The sequence below is a fragment of the Pezoporus flaviventris genome, unplaced genomic scaffold, assembly GCF_033815535.1.
Source record: "Pezoporus flaviventris isolate CSIRO_AGI_PZ_B2104156 unplaced genomic scaffold, CSIRO_AGI_Pfla_v1 ptg000069l, whole genome shotgun sequence".
NCBI classification, from domain to species: domain Eukaryota; kingdom Metazoa; phylum Chordata; class Aves; order Psittaciformes; family Psittacidae; genus Pezoporus; species Pezoporus flaviventris.
This window is the reverse complement of record NW_026892617.1, coordinates 1,550,844-1,569,966: the sequence shown is the minus strand read 5'-3', so window position 1 is coordinate 1,569,966 and position 19,123 is coordinate 1,550,844. Positions and strand designations below refer to the sequence as shown.

General features: G+C 54.8%; 1 protein-coding gene across 2 annotated transcripts in view; it reads left to right on the top strand.

Moving 5' to 3' along the window:
- Positions 1 to 18,581, top strand: part of GRM4 (glutamate metabotropic receptor 4) — a 46,441-nt gene extending 27,860 nt beyond the window's left edge. For both annotated transcript variants that reach the window (XM_061471926.1, XM_061471925.1), the window contains exons 5-11: positions 2,133 to 2,287; positions 2,473 to 2,613; positions 7,519 to 7,719; positions 8,488 to 8,624; positions 9,136 to 10,071; positions 14,927 to 15,173; positions 17,696 to 18,581. In XM_061471926.1, coding sequence (XP_061327910.1) covers positions 2,133 to 2,287; positions 2,473 to 2,613; positions 7,519 to 7,719; positions 8,488 to 8,624; positions 9,136 to 10,071; positions 14,927 to 15,173; positions 17,696 to 17,745 — 1,867 coding nt within the window. In that variant the 3' untranslated portion in view covers positions 17,746 to 18,581. The remainder of the gene's footprint in view (positions 1 to 2,132; positions 2,288 to 2,472; positions 2,614 to 7,518; positions 7,720 to 8,487; positions 8,625 to 9,135; positions 10,072 to 14,926; positions 15,174 to 17,695) is intronic.
- Positions 18,582 to 19,123: the final 542 nt, after the last annotated feature.

Sequence of the window (19,123 nt, the reverse complement as noted above, 5' to 3'; positions counted from 1 at the left end):
GCGTCTGTGACATGGTGTACCCAACGTGGTGTAGATGTGTCTGTGACCTGGTGTACCCAACGTGGTGTAGATGTGTCTGTGACCTGGTGTATTTAATGTGGTGTAGATGTGTCTGTGACATGGTGTACCCAACGTGGTGTAGATGTGTCTGTGACATGGTGTACCCAACGTGGTGTAGATGTGTCTGTGACATGGTGTACCCAACGTGGTGTAGATGTGTCTGCAGTGCGATGTAGCTGTATCTGCATAGCTGCCTTTGCAGCGTGGCTCGGATGTCTCTCCAGTGGGAAGAGGATGCACCTTCCAGCGTGGCGGGGACCCACCAGAGCTGACTTTAGGGTGGCTGCCTGGTGCGTTGCTGCAGTCAAACCACAACACCACAGAGCTCACAGGAGATCAAACCCGGTCTTACAACCCCTGCTGTCACAACCCTGCTGCTTCACGCTGCTCATGGGCTGGGTCAGCTCCAGCATGGGGCCTCGCTGAGCACCGCCTGTGGCAGGATACAGATGCTGGTTCTGCTCTGCTCTGCAGCTCAGCCCCTAGCATGGAAGAGGTCCTGAGGTGCCTTTGGGGACCCCCCCTTGCCGCTTTGCCTGAGGATGCAGCCAGGCTTTGAGGTGATGAGCTGCTCTGCAGGCGAAGCGATGTCTTGCAGCTCCTGTTGTTTATGGAGCAGAATGATTCACATGGAACTACCCCTGATTTCTTAAGTATCTAATTTATTAATCAGCAAACATTATGTAAATGTGGGTAAACTGCGATTCGAAATCAGTTTACATCAGATGCTCAAACGCTCCAAGTTTCTTTTTTCCTTCCTTAATAGAAATGTCTGCAAGCCTGACATTTACGCGGGTGTGTGGCGAGAAGCGGGGGATTTACCTCGCTGTGTAAATGGCAAGCCCCATTAACTGGGGTTTGTAAATATTTACCCATCCAAATAGGATTACATCCCATGAACAGCCGTTTACACACACCCCCACCTCGTGCAGGGTGAGCGTGGGTTTAGCCCCGGCATGGAGATTGCAGATCCTGACCCTCGTGCCAGCTTAGGCTATGGAGCCTGGAAGATGGAGCTGCCTCCCCTGCAGTGTGCAAGGAAGATGGTCCAAGGATGGTTGTTGCTTAGATTTCTGCCTGGCTTAGATTGGGTGTAAATCACTGATCCCCCAGGAACACCTTTGATTTTCCCTGGGGAGATCTGGCCCGGCGCAATGACCATGGGTGGCTGGAGATGCTTGCAGTGGGACATGGACTTTGCTGACTTCCCTGCAGTGGGATGTGCATGGAGCACGGGGCATGGCTTCCTGCTGTCCCCATAGCTCCAGCACGAGCCTGCCTCTTCCCATCTTGTCTCCCCTCTCTGATTTGTATTTATTGTTATTTCTCCCTTATCTCGTGTTTCAAACACCATCTGGACTTGAAATGATCAGCTCCTGTGAGTCACAAAACCTGCTTCCTCGCTGCATAAGAGGATGAAGCTGCCCCAGGCTCCGCTCCCATGGGGCTGGGGACCCACATGAGCCCCCTGAGGGCATGTGGGGCTGGGAATAAAGAGCCTGGAGGGTTGGATCCAAGAAAGCTCCTCTCTACCTATTAAGGTTTCCTGAGCTGGCTGGCACTGGTGGAATGCACAAGCACATGTGGCTGAGTGTCTGGCCATGATGAGGATGCTCAGCAGGGTGGATGGCATCTCTGGCTCCCAACTGCTGCCCAGCTGAGCCCAGCAGAGCCTAGTTCAGCTCTAGCCTGAGCACTGGCAGCACTGCCTGGCTTTCTCCCATGGCTTGCAGTGCTGATTGGAGCTGAGAGCGCACTGCTGCTGCGTTTCCTGCCTGCTGTGGCACAACCTGATTCCGCCCCCCCCAATGTGTAATTAAGGGGGAAATTCAATTACCAGTCAGCAAATACACAAATGATGTGGGAGAAGCAGCCTGAGTGCCCAGGCTGGGAGGACAGAGGGTGCGGGAGCTGAGCAGCACGGTTTGCTCTTGCTCCACGAGTCGTGGATGGTGCCAACTGAGTGCCTGGAGTGGGCAAACAGCGCAGAGTCCTGCCCTGTGCCGGTATCCTGCTTCCGTGGGGCTGGACGTGGAACCCCATGGTGCCAGCCCTGTTGCTTCTCTCTGCAGAAGGGTGCTGGAGGCTGCCAAGAGGGCGAACCAGACAGGACACTTCATCTGGATGGGCTCGGACAGCTGGGGCTCCAAAATCTCCCCTGTCCTTCACCTGGAAGAGGTGGCCGAGGGCTCCGTCACCATCCTGCCTAAACGGGTCTCTGTTAAAGGTAAGGGGCTGTGGTCCATGGGTGCCCTCAGCATCCCCCTGGGTCAGTTGTGCCCCTTAACTGCCAGGTTTTGGCTGTAAAATCATCCTAGAATGGTTTGGGTTGGGAAGGATCTTAAATCTCCTCCAGCTCCAACCCCTGCCATCCCAGGGATTTATCCCTTCCATCCCCTCTTCCCTGGGCAGGTTTCGACCGCTACTTCTCCAGCAGGACTCTGGACAACAACCGCCGGAACATCTGGTTTGCTGAGTTTTGGGAGGAGAATTTCCACTGCAAGCTGAGCCGGCATGCGCTGAAGAAGGGCAGCAGCATCAAGAAGTGCACCAGTAAGAGCTGTGGGGATGCTGTGGGCACGCAGAGGCTCCCGGGTGTGTGTTGCTGTATCACACTGGGTGCAAAGGGATGTGGAGGCAATGGCAAAGAACCCAGGTGGGAATCTGGGGGAGGCTGGAGAAATACTGGAGGTGGTGAATGAGGGTGATGCAGGTCTGCCCTGTGCCTATGCGGATGTTTGCTGGTCTCCTGACAGTGGCAGCTTGTCTCAAAGTGGACAGGAAGGGTGCACAAAACTGCCTGTGTGCATCCTGGTGTGCTGTGTGTGGTGCAGGAAGCATGTGGAGCCTGTTGGGTGGTGTGTGTGTGTGAAGGCACGGTCCCCATGCAGGGCTCCCAGGGCAGCTCCCTGTCATGCATGCTTCTTGCATATCTCCCATCCCTCGGCCCCTGCTTCTGCAGGTACAAAGCCACCCAGGTTTGGGGACTTGGGGATGAATTCTGCACTATTATGCAGCATTTGGACAACTGCCTCTTTCTCATCTTGTGCTAACACAAGCACCATTGTCCTGTGTAAGGCGTGAAGCCACTGGAGCATCCTTGCTCCCTTGCAAGCAGCTCCTATCTCACTGGAGCAGGCTGAAAAGATGGGGTGGTTGCAGAGGAATGGGGCCAATAGGTAGCACAGGGTCAGGATCTGGCTCTTGCTCAGCCAGCATTGATGCTGTGGCAGCAGGAAGGGTGCTGCCAGGCCCCATGGGAGGGTGCAGGGTGCCTGCAAGGGAGGCACTGCTGCAGTGGTGTTTGCCTGGGTCCGATGTGCCCCTTTGTCCTGCAGGCAGGGAACCTCATCCCTGCAGAATCCGATCCCAGGGCCCCAACCTCCTCTTTAACCCCCCCATTTTTACCCATTTCCAGCTAAAAGAGGCTTGTGGGGATTAATGCAGTAAACAAGGCAACCGGGGGGGATCTGTCTTGCTGACAGCGCTGCTGCTGAGGTGATGCTTGGAAGCTCAAGGAGGTGACATGTTTACTGAGAGATGGGAGAGATTTACTGCCTGCCTGGCACCGGCTGAAGGCAGATAACGACGCGGCGGCTCGCAGGCTGCGAGGTGGCAGGACTGGGGACATTTGTATGTGTGTCCCTTTCCCTTGGGAGGGATGCCTGTGGAAGCTGTGGCGTGATGGCAGGTGGATGGACCCGGCTGTGCCTGGGGACTTTGATCATTAAGGGCTGTTTTTTGCCCCTGCTTTAGCTGCTGAGGATGAGGATGAGGAGGATGCTTCCACATCCTCGCCCTTGCAGGCATTCCCCATGTGTTCAGCTGATCTGGGGACACCAATTTGGCTTTCCAGTACTGTAGCTTCCCCAAGTAGTCTTGCGGCTAATGCATAGGGGCGAGCTGGGTAAGTAGCAAGGGTGAGCAAGAGACCTTGCCCACATCCATGGTCTTGGGTAGCTCAGAGCTTCTCATCTTCCCTGACTGCATCGAGAGGTCCCCAGCACCGGGAAATGCATGAGCAAGTCTAGAAAACCACTGATCTCTTCATCTTCATCGTAATGTAGCATTTAAACAAGCAATATTTCAGGGCCAAGGTATTAGTGGAGGCGGCTGAAACCATGACATGGCAAATGTCCTAGGAACTGTCTTTAGATTATCTGAATTTGTCAGCAAATAAATTATCTCCTGAAGGTTTGCTTGGCAGATAGACCGGGGAAATAACACGCGATGAAGCAAATAAGCTGCCCGTGCGGATCCGTGCACTCCTGCTTTGCATGGCTTATGCTAATGTCCCCTTTGGGGCTGTTTTCTAAAGGGAATTGCACTGATTTTCTCCATAAGCTTCAAGTTTAGGTAGAACGCAGCATGTGCAGAGAAATGCTGGGTTTGCTTGCTTTTGCATCCCAAAACCGAAGGGTCCCATGGAAAGGTGAGGGGTGAGGGCTGGGGTGGGCACCAGGTTTTGGGGCAAGTCCTGCTGGCAGCTGCTCACGTTATCCCTGAGACCAACCCCATCACCCATCAGGACCAGTGTGCCCATCCCCAAGCAGTCCTGCTAGGACCAGGATTAGGCCAGGACCTGCTTTTACAGGAGGATGCCCTCAGCATCCTTCCCCACATCCAAGCTCCCTCCATCGGGCTATACATACATACCCTTATGTATAAGGGTCCTGCAGGAAGCCCTTGCTCACACTGGGACAGGATCCTGCCAGTGCTGCTTCATTAATAGTTCACACACATGCGGATGCAGACGGGGAGGAGCTGGGATGGAGGAGCCAATGGGGTGACAAGGGCAGGAGGACGGGGCAGGGCTCGGGGCTCTGTCCCTCCGTGTGCCACTCACAAGGGGACTGCAGGATGCTCCCAGGCTCTATGGGCTACTCTTTCTCCAGGAGAGCTCAATAATGGCCTTCATTTAGCAGGGCTAGATGGTGACTCTGCTTTGAAGCAGGATGGGGATTTGTCTGTGTTCACCTCTGCCTGGCCAGGCGGTGGGTAGATGTTGAGCAGCAACGTGGGCACAGGGGAGAGGAGCTTTTATTTGATTTTCCTTCTTTATTTGTGATTCCTCATATTCTTTCCCCTTTCTGTTTTGCTTCTCACTGCTCTCAGTATGAGGTTGGGGTTTTTTTCCTGTGGCACTGGCTGTTTTCCAGCACAGCGTGCCCCAGCCAGGCCAATGGGGAGGATTTGCACTGCTCGCTGGTAGTTAAGATGATAAAAGGCTCCTGCTGACTGCAGGCAGGTCATCCCAGCAATACCTCTGCTCAGCATCCCTTCAGCTCCACCGGCTGTCCAAACAGGCACTTACGCCCTCGTTGCAGAGATGTTTGCAACGAGCATCCCTCTTACAGGGACAGTCACTGCGGCTGGATGGGCTCCCCCCAGCCCAAAAGCATTATGCTGGGTGCTGTCGCCAGCACCCATGAGACTTGGAGATTCAGAGGCAGCACCTTCCCTAGCTCTCTGTATCAGCACTGAGGGTGATGCCGGCGATGTGATGGGAATTGATGCTAATGCCATCTCATCCACTGCCTGAGGAGATGGCTGCGCCCGTCCTGCGACGGGTGCCCGCAGGGGCTCATCACGCGCTTGTAGATTAATTACCAGCTCAGTAGAACGATGCACGGCCCCGCTATTGTAATCAGCGGGGTCGCATGCCTTTTGTTGCCCTAATCTACTGTGAGTTTGGAGGAGATTTATTGTCTCCTCGGTGGGAACAAGCCTTCGCTTTCTGCTCTGCATTGTCCCCTCTGTGCACCAGCTTAATTCCTGTCTGCAAAAGCAGCTGGGGCTTGGGGCAAGGTGCTGATGGAGATGCACAGCCTTGGAGGTGTCTGCTTATCTGTGACAGCTTGGCTTTGGCACTAGAGCTGGGTTCTCCCACCGCTGCTCGCTGCAAGCCAGGGGGATGTTTGGGAGGCAAATCCAGGCTCCGCAGCCTGTGTTATCACAATGGATTGTATTTTACTTGCTGGGACCCGTGTGGGATTTGAGGTGCCTGCTGGGAAGCTGAGGAGCTGGAATGGGATAAGTCCTGAGTGTCCCCTGGGCAGGCCAGCAGTCCCAATGGCTCGGCTCCCCTGGACAGTCTATTACACCCTGTGTTTCAGTGGATAATTATCCTGACAGGATAGAGCAGATTGCCTGCGCCTTGAGAGCTGAATGCAGGGAAAGGCCCAAAGTCGAGGGAGGAGATTAATAGCTCTTGTCAATAATGTGGAAGAAAAGATAACTTGATGGGTTTCGCATGAGTAATCTCCATGTATACAAAAGCATTTTCATAACTTTGAAGGATGTGCTATAAATTCATTCCCTTGATATCATCTTTCCTTGTTGGTCAGTTCACTGTGCGTTTGCTTTAGTGTCCTGTCAGTGGCACGTTTCCCTCTCAGTCCCAAAGGGACCTTTGGGCATGTAGCCCTTGGGCTATCCCCACTCAGTGGAGATTTGCTTCGCATTCAGCACTGGTCTCATCCCACCTTCCTGCAGCAGGAAAGGGAGGAATCAGCAACTGCTGCTTCCATATATGCCTTTCCTGTGCCCATCTGCACAGGCTGTGTGGCTGGACCCCTGCGATCCCCACCTTGCATCCAGGAGCATCCATGCGTGGTGGAGTCAGGATTAATTTTGGATGCCTTTGCATGGATTTCTGGGGTGGCTCTGCCTCTCCAGAGCACGAAGCTCTGCCTTCATCTCCCTGGGAAACTCTTTCCCTCTTGCTGCTGTGGCCCTACTGCAGAGGCGGTGATGGAGATGTAGAGGCTGTGGCTCTGTCACGGCATTGCCCCATGGGAGACTCTTTCTTAGCTGTAATTAACAGTGTGCTACATTAATTGGTGTCTCCCGCTAAATGATGAACGTGTTTCTTGTCCCATTAAGGGCGGTGATGACAGGAGGGGCAGGGAGCCGTCAGTGGTGATTACCAGATCCCTGCAGGATGCTGCAAGCTGGGATGGCCACGGAGGCTGCAAAGGGCTGTGGGTCAGCAGGGTGGGAGGGCAGCAGGGGGTGACGAGGGGAGCAGGGTGACAGGAGGACAGTGATGGACGCTGCCTGGGTGCTCCCTTGGTGCTACTGATAGAGGCTGAGCTGGTGGGAGCTCCTGGCAGAGGGAGTGAGGATGGGATGTCAATCACAGCGCAGCCCATGTCCCACTGGGAGTACAGGGATGTCCATGGCACTGGGCTGTGACATCCAAAGGGCTCTTGGAAGAACAGCTTGAGGTGTGCTTCTGCCCTGCTCCTCCTTCCTGTGGCATTCCTAGGTAGTGTAAGCTTCCCACTAGGACAGGGGTTCCCTGGCTGGTGATGGGTCTGTGGGTTTGGGAATGGGGTTGGACTTTCCAGCTGCTTCAGTCCAGAGCAGGTTTGTTTGCAAGGGTTTGGCTGCAGCGGAGGTGGGGAATGACTGGGACATCAGGGAGATGCAGCCCGGCTTTACGTGTGTCTGCAGACCGGGAGCGGATCGGCCAGGACTCCTCGTACGAGCAGGAGGGCAAGGTCCAGTTCGTCATCGACGCCGTCTACGCCATGGGGCACGCTCTGCACAACATGCACAAGAACCTGTGCCCTGGCAAGGTGGGGCTGTGCCCCAGGATGGACCCGGTGGATGGCGTGGAGCTGCTCAAGTACATCCGCAGCGTCAACTTCTCAGGTCTGTCCGTCCCTGGGGCTGGGTGGCTCCGGTTGTCCCCGTTATGGGTCACACAGCAGCACCCAAAGTTATCTGTGATACCATTTGGCACCCACTGCAAGTACTGGGTGGTTTTGCAGCACATCAGCGGATGGGGAGGTCTGAGCTTCCACATCTGGAGCCTTTGGAAAGGAACCCGGCATCAATCCTGCTCTCCCCCTGCTATCCTTCTGCCTGTGTCCCCACGGCTGCCCCACTGCCTGGCAGAGGTCCTGCTGCATCACGTATCATGCTGCTGTGTCCTTGTCTGTGCTCAGATCTCCTCTGGAAGTACATCTTTTTCTCTGCTCTATCTCCTTAAACATTTCCTGTCTTGTTCTCCTTATTACTTCTATTTATCTCCACACTGCAATCTCCTCTGTAGTGACTCTTTTATTTATTTTTCCTTCTTGCTTGATTTTTCTCTTCCTTTCATCGTGTTTTTTTTGCACAGTTTACTTGATTTAACTTTACAGCTGCTTTTCCCCCTTTCTTATAAGAAGCACTAACCCGGCTGGTGTAACTGCTCGGTGCCTGGCGCTGCTCCCTGAGCTCCAGCTCCTGGGGCAGTCAGTGTGTCAATGCTATAAGGTCCTTGCACCAGCATCACCCTGGCAGCTTGCAGCACCCCCAGCAGTGAGAAACCCCACACCAAGAGGGAAGCATCAAACCAGAGCCCCTTTCAACACCAACACCCAGGGCAGCCGGTGCTGGGGGATGCTGGGGATGCTGAGCCTCCCTCTCCTGCAGGCATTGCCGGGACTCCCGTGACGTTCAATGAGAACGGAGATGCACCAGGGCGCTATGACATCTACCAGTACCAGATCAGGAACTCCACTCCCGAGTACAGAGTCATCGGGCAATGGACCGACCACCTCCACCTCAAAGTAAGGCTGGGGTCTGGCTGGTGCCTGGTGCCAAGGGGAAGGTCCTGCAGGTTTCTTCTGCATCCATTGAGGACATATAGCCTGTAGCAAACCCAGCTGGGAGCCAGGGAGCCCATGGGTGCAAAGTTTGGCAGCCAAACTTTGGGGGTTCAGAGGGGAGGGTGTCTCTTGTGCTTCAGCCTCAGAGACACACCATCAGTGTGTGTGGCCATATCCCATGGGCTTTGGGCATCCGACTTTGCAGCTCTGATAAGGGGACGAGAGGCCAGAACAGAGCAGAGGGGTTTTCCTAGGGAAGGAGGGACTTTATTTTTGGGTTTCTGGTGTTGACTCCTCCCAAAAGGTGGATGGAGAGCTTGTCCTGTCCCCATGCTGGGTAGGCCCATACATGGGATGTACTGCTGGGGAGAGGGGTCAGATGCAGGCACCACTGTTCTGAGCAGAGGTGCCCTAGGGATGCTGGACATGCCCAGCTCGATGTCAATGGGGCTGGTGCCATCTTGCCCCACAGGTGGAGAGCATGCTATGGCCTGGGGGTGGGAATCAGCTCCCCAGCTCCATCTGCAGCCTGCCCTGCAAGCCAGGCGAGAGGAAGAAGTTGGTGAAGGGCATTCCCTGCTGCTGGCACTGCGAGCGCTGCGACGGCTACCAGTACCAGCTGGATGAGTTCCACTGCAAGCGGTGCCACTTCAACGAGCGGCCCAACGAGAACCACACCAGCTGCACCCCCATCCCCATCATCAAGCTGGAGTGGAGCTCGCCCTGGGCCGTGGTTCCCGTCTTCATCGCCATTGTGGGCATCATCGCCACTCTCTTTGTGGTGGTCACCTTCGTGCGCTACAACGATACGCCCATCGTCAAGGCGTCGGGGCGGGAGCTGAGCTACGTCCTGCTGACGGGCATCTTCCTCTGCTACGCCACCACCTTCCTCATGATTGCTGAGCCCGACTTGAGCACGTGCTCCTTGCGGCGCATCTTCCTCGGGCTCGGCATGAGCATCAGCTACGCCGCCCTGCTCACCAAGACCAACCGCATCTACCGCATCTTCGAGCAGGGCAAGAAGTCGGTGAGCGCGCCCCGGTTCATCAGCCCCGCATCCCAGCTGGTCATCACCTTCAGCCTCATCTCGCTGCAGCTCGTGGGCGTCTGCATCTGGTTCATCGTGGACCCGTCCCACTCTGTCATTGACTACGAGGACCAGCGGACTACAAACCCCCACTTTGCCCGGGGCATCCTCAAATGTGACATTTCGGACCTCTCCCTCATCTGTTTGCTTGGGTACAGCATGCTTCTCATGGTCACCTGCACTGTGTATGCTATTAAGACCCGCGGGGTCCCAGAGACCTTTAACGAAGCCAAACCCATCGGGTTCACCATGTACACTACTTGCATTGTGTGGTTAGCCTTCATCCCTATATTTTTTGGGACGTCACAGTCAGCGGAAAAGGTAAGTGAGGAGGGACAGGTCTGGCTGGGGGCTGCCACGAAGGGGGCTGAAAGAGGCTGGCGTGTCCTGAGCAAGGATGGGGCCTGCCAGCTTGGGAATTGCAGTGGGAAGAGTTGCTGTAATAGGGAACAGAGACTTTCCTGTTTCATTTCTTCCCTCTACGTCTGGTTTTCAGTGCCCCGTTGGCTGCTCTGCCCCTCTCCAGACAGGGTAGCAGTGGGCAGCAGAGGCTGCTGTGGGCTGGGGGAGGATGAGTGCCCAGAACAGATCTAGGTCCCCATTGTCATGAGCACCATTTCTGCATGGAAAAGGGATGAAGGGCTGCCCAGCCAGCACCTTTTCCCGGTGCTGAGTCAGTGATGGAGAACGGGGAGATGGTGCTGCCCTCCAAAATCCATGAGAGCTGAGAGCAGGGGAGGGCAAGGGGCTGAGGGGCTTGAGGGGGAGCATCCCTGCCACTCCAGTTGTGACTTAACCAGTCAGGGTAGACAAGGCCAGGCCGGATACAACGCATCTGTCTGTCCATCCTCCTCCCCATCAGCTGCTCCTGAAGGGTGGTCCCGGTGCTGGTACCCGCGGGACTGAGGCCAGCCTGGATGAAGCTCCGTGCTCAAGTGAGAGGGATTGAGAACAAAGAAGAAAAACCTCATGAACAAGACCCAAATCCCCTTTGCCTGCCAGCCAAAACAAGAATCCCATTTGTGTTAAATACAAACAGCTCACGCCTGCCAGCCGGAGCTGCCTGTGAGAAGTAAACCTTGGTATTGCTATTCCCTGGGAATCCCCAGGGTGACCCACTGCCCAGATTCCTTCTGGAGCCATCACAAGTGGGCCCATTTCCCCTGGATGTGCCTGCTGTGATGCTGAGCTGCTGACACCATGGCTTTCGGATACACCTACTGCAGAAAGGGCCAGAAGTGGTTTGCTGGGAGACGTTTCAGCTGTGTCCTGGAGGGCTGTCTCTGCTCAGAGCACCAAACCCTGGCGCTTGAGATCTGCACAGGCACCTCTAACCTTGGCTCAACCAAAAAGCCTCTACCAAACCAGCCCGCCCTGGCTGGAAATGTAAAGAATTAAAGGAAATAAATGGAACCTTTTGCAGCATTTCCATTTTGATGAGATGGCAGGGGAGATACTAACAAGAAAGCAGGTTTTTTAAGAAATTATTGCAAAACAAAAGCTCCCTTAAAGCCTCTTTAATGTGCTCGGCATACTGTGGGTAATAAAGATGGAAATGATAATGATTGTAGATTATGCGCAAGGTTGCTCACCTCTTCACTGCAGCTTGTCATGGGATAATTTAGGGCTGCCGAAAGCTGGCTGTCAAGCAGCAGTTCGACAATAGGCTGTGCCTCACTTCGGGGGCTTGTAATATGCAGGGCTCCTCTGTTATTAGGCTGCTAACAAGCTGATTAGAGGCGGAAAAAGTGATGTTCCCAACTCCCCTTGGACGCTGCTCGCTCTCTCAAAGCCTGCGGCTGCCACGGCATCCACTGAGCACTCCCAAGGAGGGGTTTGTGGCGGTTCAGCTTGGTGCTGGGCCGTGCTGCCATGGGCTGTGTGCTCTGAGCATCGCCGGGCTGCGGCTGAAGGATGATGGATGCGCTCAAAGGGGCAGCCAGAGGAACCGGGTGCTCGGTGCTGCCCCGATGCTTTAGCTGCTGGTTTGAAGTATTGGGGAGGAAAAGGCCAAAAAGGTGTCGTTACACAGCCTGCGCAGAAGATCTGGTGTTGGCATCACACTGTGGTGCTCCTGGTGCTGCTGGGATGCTCAGGGGGCCATCCCCATGTCATCTCAGAGAGGGATCCCCTCATCTTCACCCCATTCCTACAGGGACATCGCCCACTGTTCTCCCCATAGAGCACGGCTGGAGATTCACTGGAGTCCTGAGGATGCCATGGGGCAGACTCACACCTCCAGTGCTGCCGGCAGCTCTGTCCTGACCCCGTCTGAGCTGCTGATGGTCTGGAGGAGATGAATAAACCCCTTTGGTTTAATTGCATTTTGCTTTACCTTGTGCCTACAACTTTGCATGGAGGTGGCATATGATTATAACAAGTCCCCCAAGCCTTTTCTCAAAAGAACCTCTTATCCCTGCCGATCCCAGCGGATTACAGAAATAGCAATAACAGAGGATCTAAAGAAAGAGACAATTTCCTGTGCTGATAAGGCAGCAGCTGAACAGCGGTGTCATTGTCTGCTGCTCTGTTTATCACATTTGCTTTCAGCCAGGGAAAAGAGGGAGAGAGAAAGGAAGGAGAAGGACTGACTGTCCAGTGATTTGTTCAGCAGTGCTGCATGAGGCCTGAGTGGGTTTTCCTTCCCTGGGTTTAGAAGGGGGGAGGTTGCCAATAATGGCAGAGGTTTGCTCTGGGACAAACACAAGCTGTGCAAGGCTGGGGCTGGAGTCTGAGATGCTCCCATGGGGCAGGATGGGCTCATCCAGCCCTGGGGCAAAGGTTGAGCACAGTGCTGAGCTTGGGGATTGTCTGGGGTCATTTAGGGTGGCTGCGGACCCTTGACACAGCTTCATCATCTCGAGTCAGAGACAGGCTGTGGTCTTTGATCCTCTCCATGAAGCAGCGGATGCTGCTGCGCCGGGAGCTGGAACTTCTTTGGTAGCTGCAGCACACACCTCAAAGGGCTCTGGGGAAGCTCAGGTGTCAATAGCAGAGGGGTAAAGTGGGGCCCTGGGTTGGAAACTGATTAAGAGAGCAGGAACCAGAGTTGTGAGCAACGTCATTTTTTGATGTTACCGGTTAACTTCATGGCTGTGCTTGGGTTCCAGGCTGAAAATACTTCTCTCGGAGCTGGAAAGGGGCCTCATGCAAAGCTGAGGTTAGAGCAGGCTGCAGAAAATGGGGCTGTCTCTGGCGAATGCATCAGTGGGTTGCAGGGAGCCACGATGGCCATCTGAGACCCCAAAAGTGCTGCAGGGCTCAGAGATGCGGGGAGTATGGGGTGTCTGGAGCTGGTGCCACTTGATAGGGAATCCCTATCAGCGCTGGAGGCTGACCCGGAGATGTCTGAGCTCAGTCTCAGCTGCTCTTTCCCTTGTGGCTGAAACGCCTCCGAGTCCCAGGGCATGGGTGGGAGTCACTGCAGAGGCAGGAGACATGGGAAATGATGGATTGAGAAGTGAGGCTCCTCCGAAAGGCATCTGCTGGGAGCAGGAGGAGCAGGAGCATGGCAGTGGTGGGGATGAAGGGCTGCTGAGTCTCAGCTGTGCCCCATGGGTGCTGAGCAGATTTGTGCCCATCTGTGGGACAGGGCTTGGGGTGCCTGGAGGTGGTGTCCCGGTGCTTACCCTCATTCCCAGTATCCAGGTCACCCACAGTGAAGTCTGGAGAGTTACAGCACGGGTTAAAAAGAAGAGGGAAGCGTAAAGGAAGCGCAGCTATTCTGGCCCAGGGATGTGTTTTGACTTTCCTTGATGAGATGGCATTTTTATTTCCATAAGGTGCCTAGATTGACTCTGTGTACACATAGAGAGAAGGTGGAACAAACCAACCAGCGCATGTGACAGCAAGAGGTTTTCTTCTGGGGACAAACAAAACTTTTCCATTAACTCAAAACCAGCTTTTTTTTTTTTTTTGCCTTCTTTTTCCCCTTTTGGGTTGATTTGGAATGCGTTGGGTCCGTGTGGTTTGTTTTCTTTGCACTGTTCCTGGGATCCATGATCCTGCGTGGGATGGGATGGGATGACACCCCCGGGATGCTGCAGCCCCCCAGATCCCGCTGGCTCCTCCAGGTCCTGCCACCTTGCGCAGGACTAAGTCCCACGTGTGAAACGACTGCAGAGGAAACCCCAGACACCGTGCTTTGAGCCATGGGATAAAGCTCAGAAACTGCCTTGAGCCTCCTTGTTGGCAACCAGCAAAGCAGCCCCTGCTCCAGAGCGCAGATGGAGAAGACACCAAGGTGCATGCAAAGGCACTTGAAGACCCAGAGCCCTCTCCCTGTCCCAAGAGACCCAGCACGAGCTGCGTGGTAGAGGAGAGGATGCTGGGGCTGTGTGCCTACAGCAGGGATGCTTACGGAGGGGCTGCTCGCCCAGACTCCCGTGTTTCTTGGGTGCGAGAGGTGGGGATGAGCATAGGGAGGGCGTCTCTTCGCCTCCCATTGCCCCTGATTCGGATGCCCCCGGCTTGTAAGGAGCCTGCCAAATGCTTTCCATAGAAAAATGGATTATTCTGCAGCCAGATTAATGGGCTTTCATTTTGCAAAACATCTGTCACTGTTAGTCCTGGACAGTGAGCGTGAAATTAGTTTTGACTGCGAAAAGGCAACGTCAGTGTGTAATATGTGACTTACATGACAACGGCCCAGGGAGCCACATGGGGAATGGGAATTACCTGTTGAAGGAGCTGGGGAAGCCGGGGGTGCCCTAGGCTGGACTGGGAGTGGGCGTTCTCTCTGTGTCCATCACCGTAGCATCGGTGGGCTGTGAGTGTGGGTAAGACAGAGGGAGGGTGATGATGTGCAGGGGTTCTGTCCCTGCTGGTGCTGGGGGGCTGGCAGGTTGCTGCTGCAGCACACATGAGTGTGGGGAGGGCTTGGCACAGGGAGGCCCTGAAACGCAGGTCCAGGCACTGGCACAGCATCCCTGTGTCTGCAGGGGGAGGAAACAGTAGAAGTGAGCAAAGGCCCATGCAACACGGCAAGTCTGATGTTTAGGATCCAATATTGACACCATTTCCAAGCCTGGCTCCCCACCCCTTCACTTATTTAACCCAAACTTTTCCATGCTCCCCTGTTTCCTCCCTTCCCTCTCTGGATAGGAGGATCTATCCAGACACTCCTGGATCCTACAGAGCTGTGCTGGCTCTCAGCTCGTGCCCTTGTGTCTTGCAGATGTACATCCAGACCACGACGCTCACCATCTCGGTGAGTCTGAGTGCCTCGGTGTCCCTGGGCATGCTCTACATGCCCAAGGTGTACATCATCCTCTTCCACCCGGAGCAGAACGTCCCCAAGCGCAAGCGGAGCCTCAAGGCGGTGGTGACGGCAGCCACCATGTCCAACAAGTTCTCTCAGAAGGGAGGCTTCCGCCCCAATGGAGAAGCCAAATCAGAGCTCTGTGAAAACCTGGAAACACAAGGTAACGTGGTCCTGCTGGGGACCAATGTAGTGCGGGGAAGCCCAAAGCCCTGTCTCGCTGGTGGGTCATAGCCATGCTCTCCTCCATGGGCACAAGCAATGGGATATCTCAGCTCCCTCCTGCCCCATGGCTTTGCCATCCCCCAGGACCAAGGGCAGCGTGAGAAGGGATGCATCTCATGCCTGGGGGTCACTGGTCCCCGCCGTGGCCAAAGCCGCCCTGAGGAGGGAGGTGTGCTCTAGTTATCTGTGCTCCAGCTGGGGCATGAGGAGGGATTCCTGGCTGTTGGCCTTGTCAGGCTGACACCAGCCTCCCTGGGTAGAGGCTCGGGAGCCCTTGGGAAGCTGTGTGCGTGCCCGTTTTGTGTTTGGGTTTCCAAAACCAGAGCCTTGCAGGAGGAAGGAATGAGTGGAGCCAATGCTGCTGGGGTCCTCTGGGAAGGGAAATCCCATCCAGGCTAAATCTGAAGTAAACCCTGTGGAAATACAAATGTTCCTCATGTACCAGCAGAGTTTCTGGGTTCCAGCATCAGCGGGATGAAGTCCAAACAGCATTTAATGGAAAGCCGTGATTGTCTTTGTAATCCCACGCTTGCTGTCTTTCCATTCTGAGCTATTTAATATCCCTTGGCATCTCCATCGCTCTGTGTAATGGCTCTTGCTGGCTGTATGCGACTTCTCTCTGTAGGAGTCTCTCGGCATAATCGACTCTTTCATCTACCTGTCTGCCTTGTGAAGGGCTGCTACATGGTCAGACCCACCAGCACCCATGCTTTTGAGAGCTGCTATCACAGATCTGCACGGACTGTGGTCCTATCCCAACGTGGCAGTGGGTACTGGTCCCCCTGTTTCCCCCATTGTGTCTATGCAAGAGATGCTCCAGGCAAGGCTGGGAGTACCAATGGGCTCCCCACAGTAAGGGCTTGCCAGGAGCAGCCCTGTCCTGGAGGCTCCCCATGGCATCGGTGTCACAGGCTGTGATACTGTGTCTGTGTGACCTTGTTTCCCTCCAGCCACACACGGCTCCTGCCCAGGGCTCTGCTGGCACAAAGGGCTCGGAGGCACGGATGCAGAGAGCACCTCACCTGGGACCTGAACCCAGACAGTCCCATGTGCTCTCAGCTGCTCTGGGCATCCTTTCCCACATGGGTCTTGCAGCAGGAGCCCCTGGGGCTTGCATTTGCCAAGAGCAGGGGGACCTGAGCCTCCCGTCTGCTGCATCCCAGCTCTGGGAATATGGGAGCTCGACGTGAACAGGGCATCCAGCTGGGCATGGCATCAGTGCAGAGGGCAGGAGGCACTGGGGGGTGGTGTCAGCAAGACCAAGGGGCTGTTCTTCACTGTCACTGACAGGTCATATATCATTCAATAAGCAGAGTAAGTAATTCTCAGGGCTTTGATGAGGGCAGGTTGTGGAAACACTGCGGCTAACCGCTCGCTGTCAGCTCCGATTTCTTAGGGCCTATCTAATTGTTATCTGGGAACACCAGAACCTGCAGCAAGGTTCATTTGTCAGCGAGGCACTGAGACAGGGAGAGCTGCTGGGTGCCCCCTCGGCACAGTGCCATGGGGATGGTCTCTGCAGAGGATGTGTTTGTGCCGCTTGTGGTGTTTTGGGCTTTGCTGTGTGCGCTGGTGCTTGTCCATGCCCTTGGCTGGAGGGTGCCTGTGTGTGTGCTGAGCCCTGTGGTACCTGGGGACCTCATGGTGGGACCTCTGCAGCGCAGCCAAGGCTCTGGGACAAGCCAGAGCTCTGCAAGCAATAGCTTCCACCTCGCAGAGCTGTGGCTGCCTCTAAAAGCAAGTGAGCCCAGAGGCTGGGCGCAGGAGGATTTATTGCTGGCTGGTGAAATCTATTTATTGCTTTCCTGGCTCCAGGCCTTGCTGCAGCTCCCTGCTGTCAGCCTGGGGCATGTGGTGGTTCTGTAGCCACTGCTTGCCCTCCTGTGTTCAGCCCCATCCTGAGGGCTGGGGAAGCTGGAAGGTGGCAGCAGGTTTGTGTATGTGCCCTGCTCCTCCAGCACGGGCACAAGCATCCTGGGCTGAGGGATGCAGCCATGCTTCTTGCCACCACTGCGGGTGCTGCTGCTCTGGTCCATGGACCAGCGTGCAGGGGTGCAGGCACCCGGCTTGGACCCCAAACCTTGCTCTGCAGGGCTGGGTCAAGCTCAGCTTTTGGGAACGTGGAATGGGTTTGTCTGTAAGAGGTTGCTGAGGGAAGTGAATGGGAGCTTGAGAGCACATTCCCCATGGCTCATGTCATGTCCTGGGGGCTCTCTTCATGATGAACTGTGTTCAGGGAGCCCCCACGGTCTGCCATGGGGCTCAGCCCCTCTGCCAGACTCATTGCCCTTGCAGGGAATGATCCCAAGTGCCAGCACTGACCCATCCGTGAGCAAACCCCATGTCACCTCCTCACCAGCATCCCCTGGCACGACGCTCAGGTGAGGGTGATGGGCTGGGCACCAGGAAGGGATGATTGACTTCATTAATGATACATGTGAGCTTTGTCTCTCTTTCCAGCACTGGCTACCAAACAGACCTACGTCAGCTACAGCAACCACGCAATTTAGCTCCAGTGATCACAACTGCCTGGCATGGAGGGAGGCTGCGGATGCCCCGAGGGAGCCGAGTCGCATCCTCATCAGGGGATGCTGGAAGGGACAGGGAGATGGCAGCGAGGGGGGGGGATGACAACACGCTCCTGGTGGGGCCGCTGGGCAGAGCTCCTGGGGAAGATGAGCAACAGCAGCAAAACAAGTACAAAGAAAGAACAGCAATGACCCCAGCGAGCGTTGTGATGGTGCGTGCGTCCCCAGGAGCAACAGTCGGACAGGGGGAAGGTGGTGCAGGGAAGGGGTGATGGACTTTGGCAAGTCTTTGGGTTTTGTTTTTTTTTCCTGTATCTTGGCAAAAAAAAAAGAACAACCAATACCCAACATTTTCCCCTTTCTGGAATTTGTGAGATTGTTTGTGGTTGTGCAGAACCTTCCGTTTGCTCTTTCTTTTGGTTTGAATCCTCCCTTTTCTTTGGTTCCCGTCTTCCTCCGTCCCTCTTCACTCTCTCTCCTGTCTCCTACCCAATCCTATATGTTGCAAAAAGGAAAAAAAAAAAAAAAGAAATAAAAATGCATAAAATTCAATTTAAAAACAGACAACGAAATAAAATAAGATAAAACCTAGACTGTGTTCAAAGTGCTGATTTCTATAGGTGGTTAATTGATGTATGTGATGACCATATGGATTGAAATATGTCTGCTTCATGTACTGACCAGTCAAAAAACAAAAACCCACAAAAAAATAAAGAAGTTCAGTGCCTGGATGTTTATGAACTCTTCGAGGACTGTGTAGAGCATGATCATTTTTATACGAGGAGATTTCTAATAAAAGACCATGGTTTTGCACTCGGCGTTTGCTGTCTCTTGGTCACTGTTCGTTCCAGGCTCCGGGAAGGGACTTGGGTTTGGTTGATGGGGAAGGTTTTGGGTGGCTGAGGGCTCCAGGACAGTGTGGGGCTTGGTGTCCTTCTCCAGGCTAATGGGGACCTTGGGAGCAGGGATGGGACAGGGAGAGGAGAGCTCAGCATCCCCTTGGCACAGTGAATTGAGGTGCACACTGTAGCTTGTGCTGCACCAGTGCTCAGGGGCTGGGGCAGGATGCAGGGTAGAAAGGGACAATTCCTTCTTATTTGCTGTTTCCCAATGAATGGGTTGGGGATGGAGCACAGAGGAAGGGAATTTCCCCTTGAGGGGCAGGGCCAGCTCCACCCTCCCCATCAGGACCACCCTGGGTTAATTATGGAGTTCCCAGCTAACAAAAGCAGCTCTGCCCTTCCTGTGGGGAGGGTTCTTTCTCCTGGCTCCTTGGGATAGTGCTGCCTGCTGTGTAAGGTATGTGGCTGTTCCAAGAGTCTTGGGTTTGCCTGGTTTTGGGGGGTTTGTTGTGTTTGAT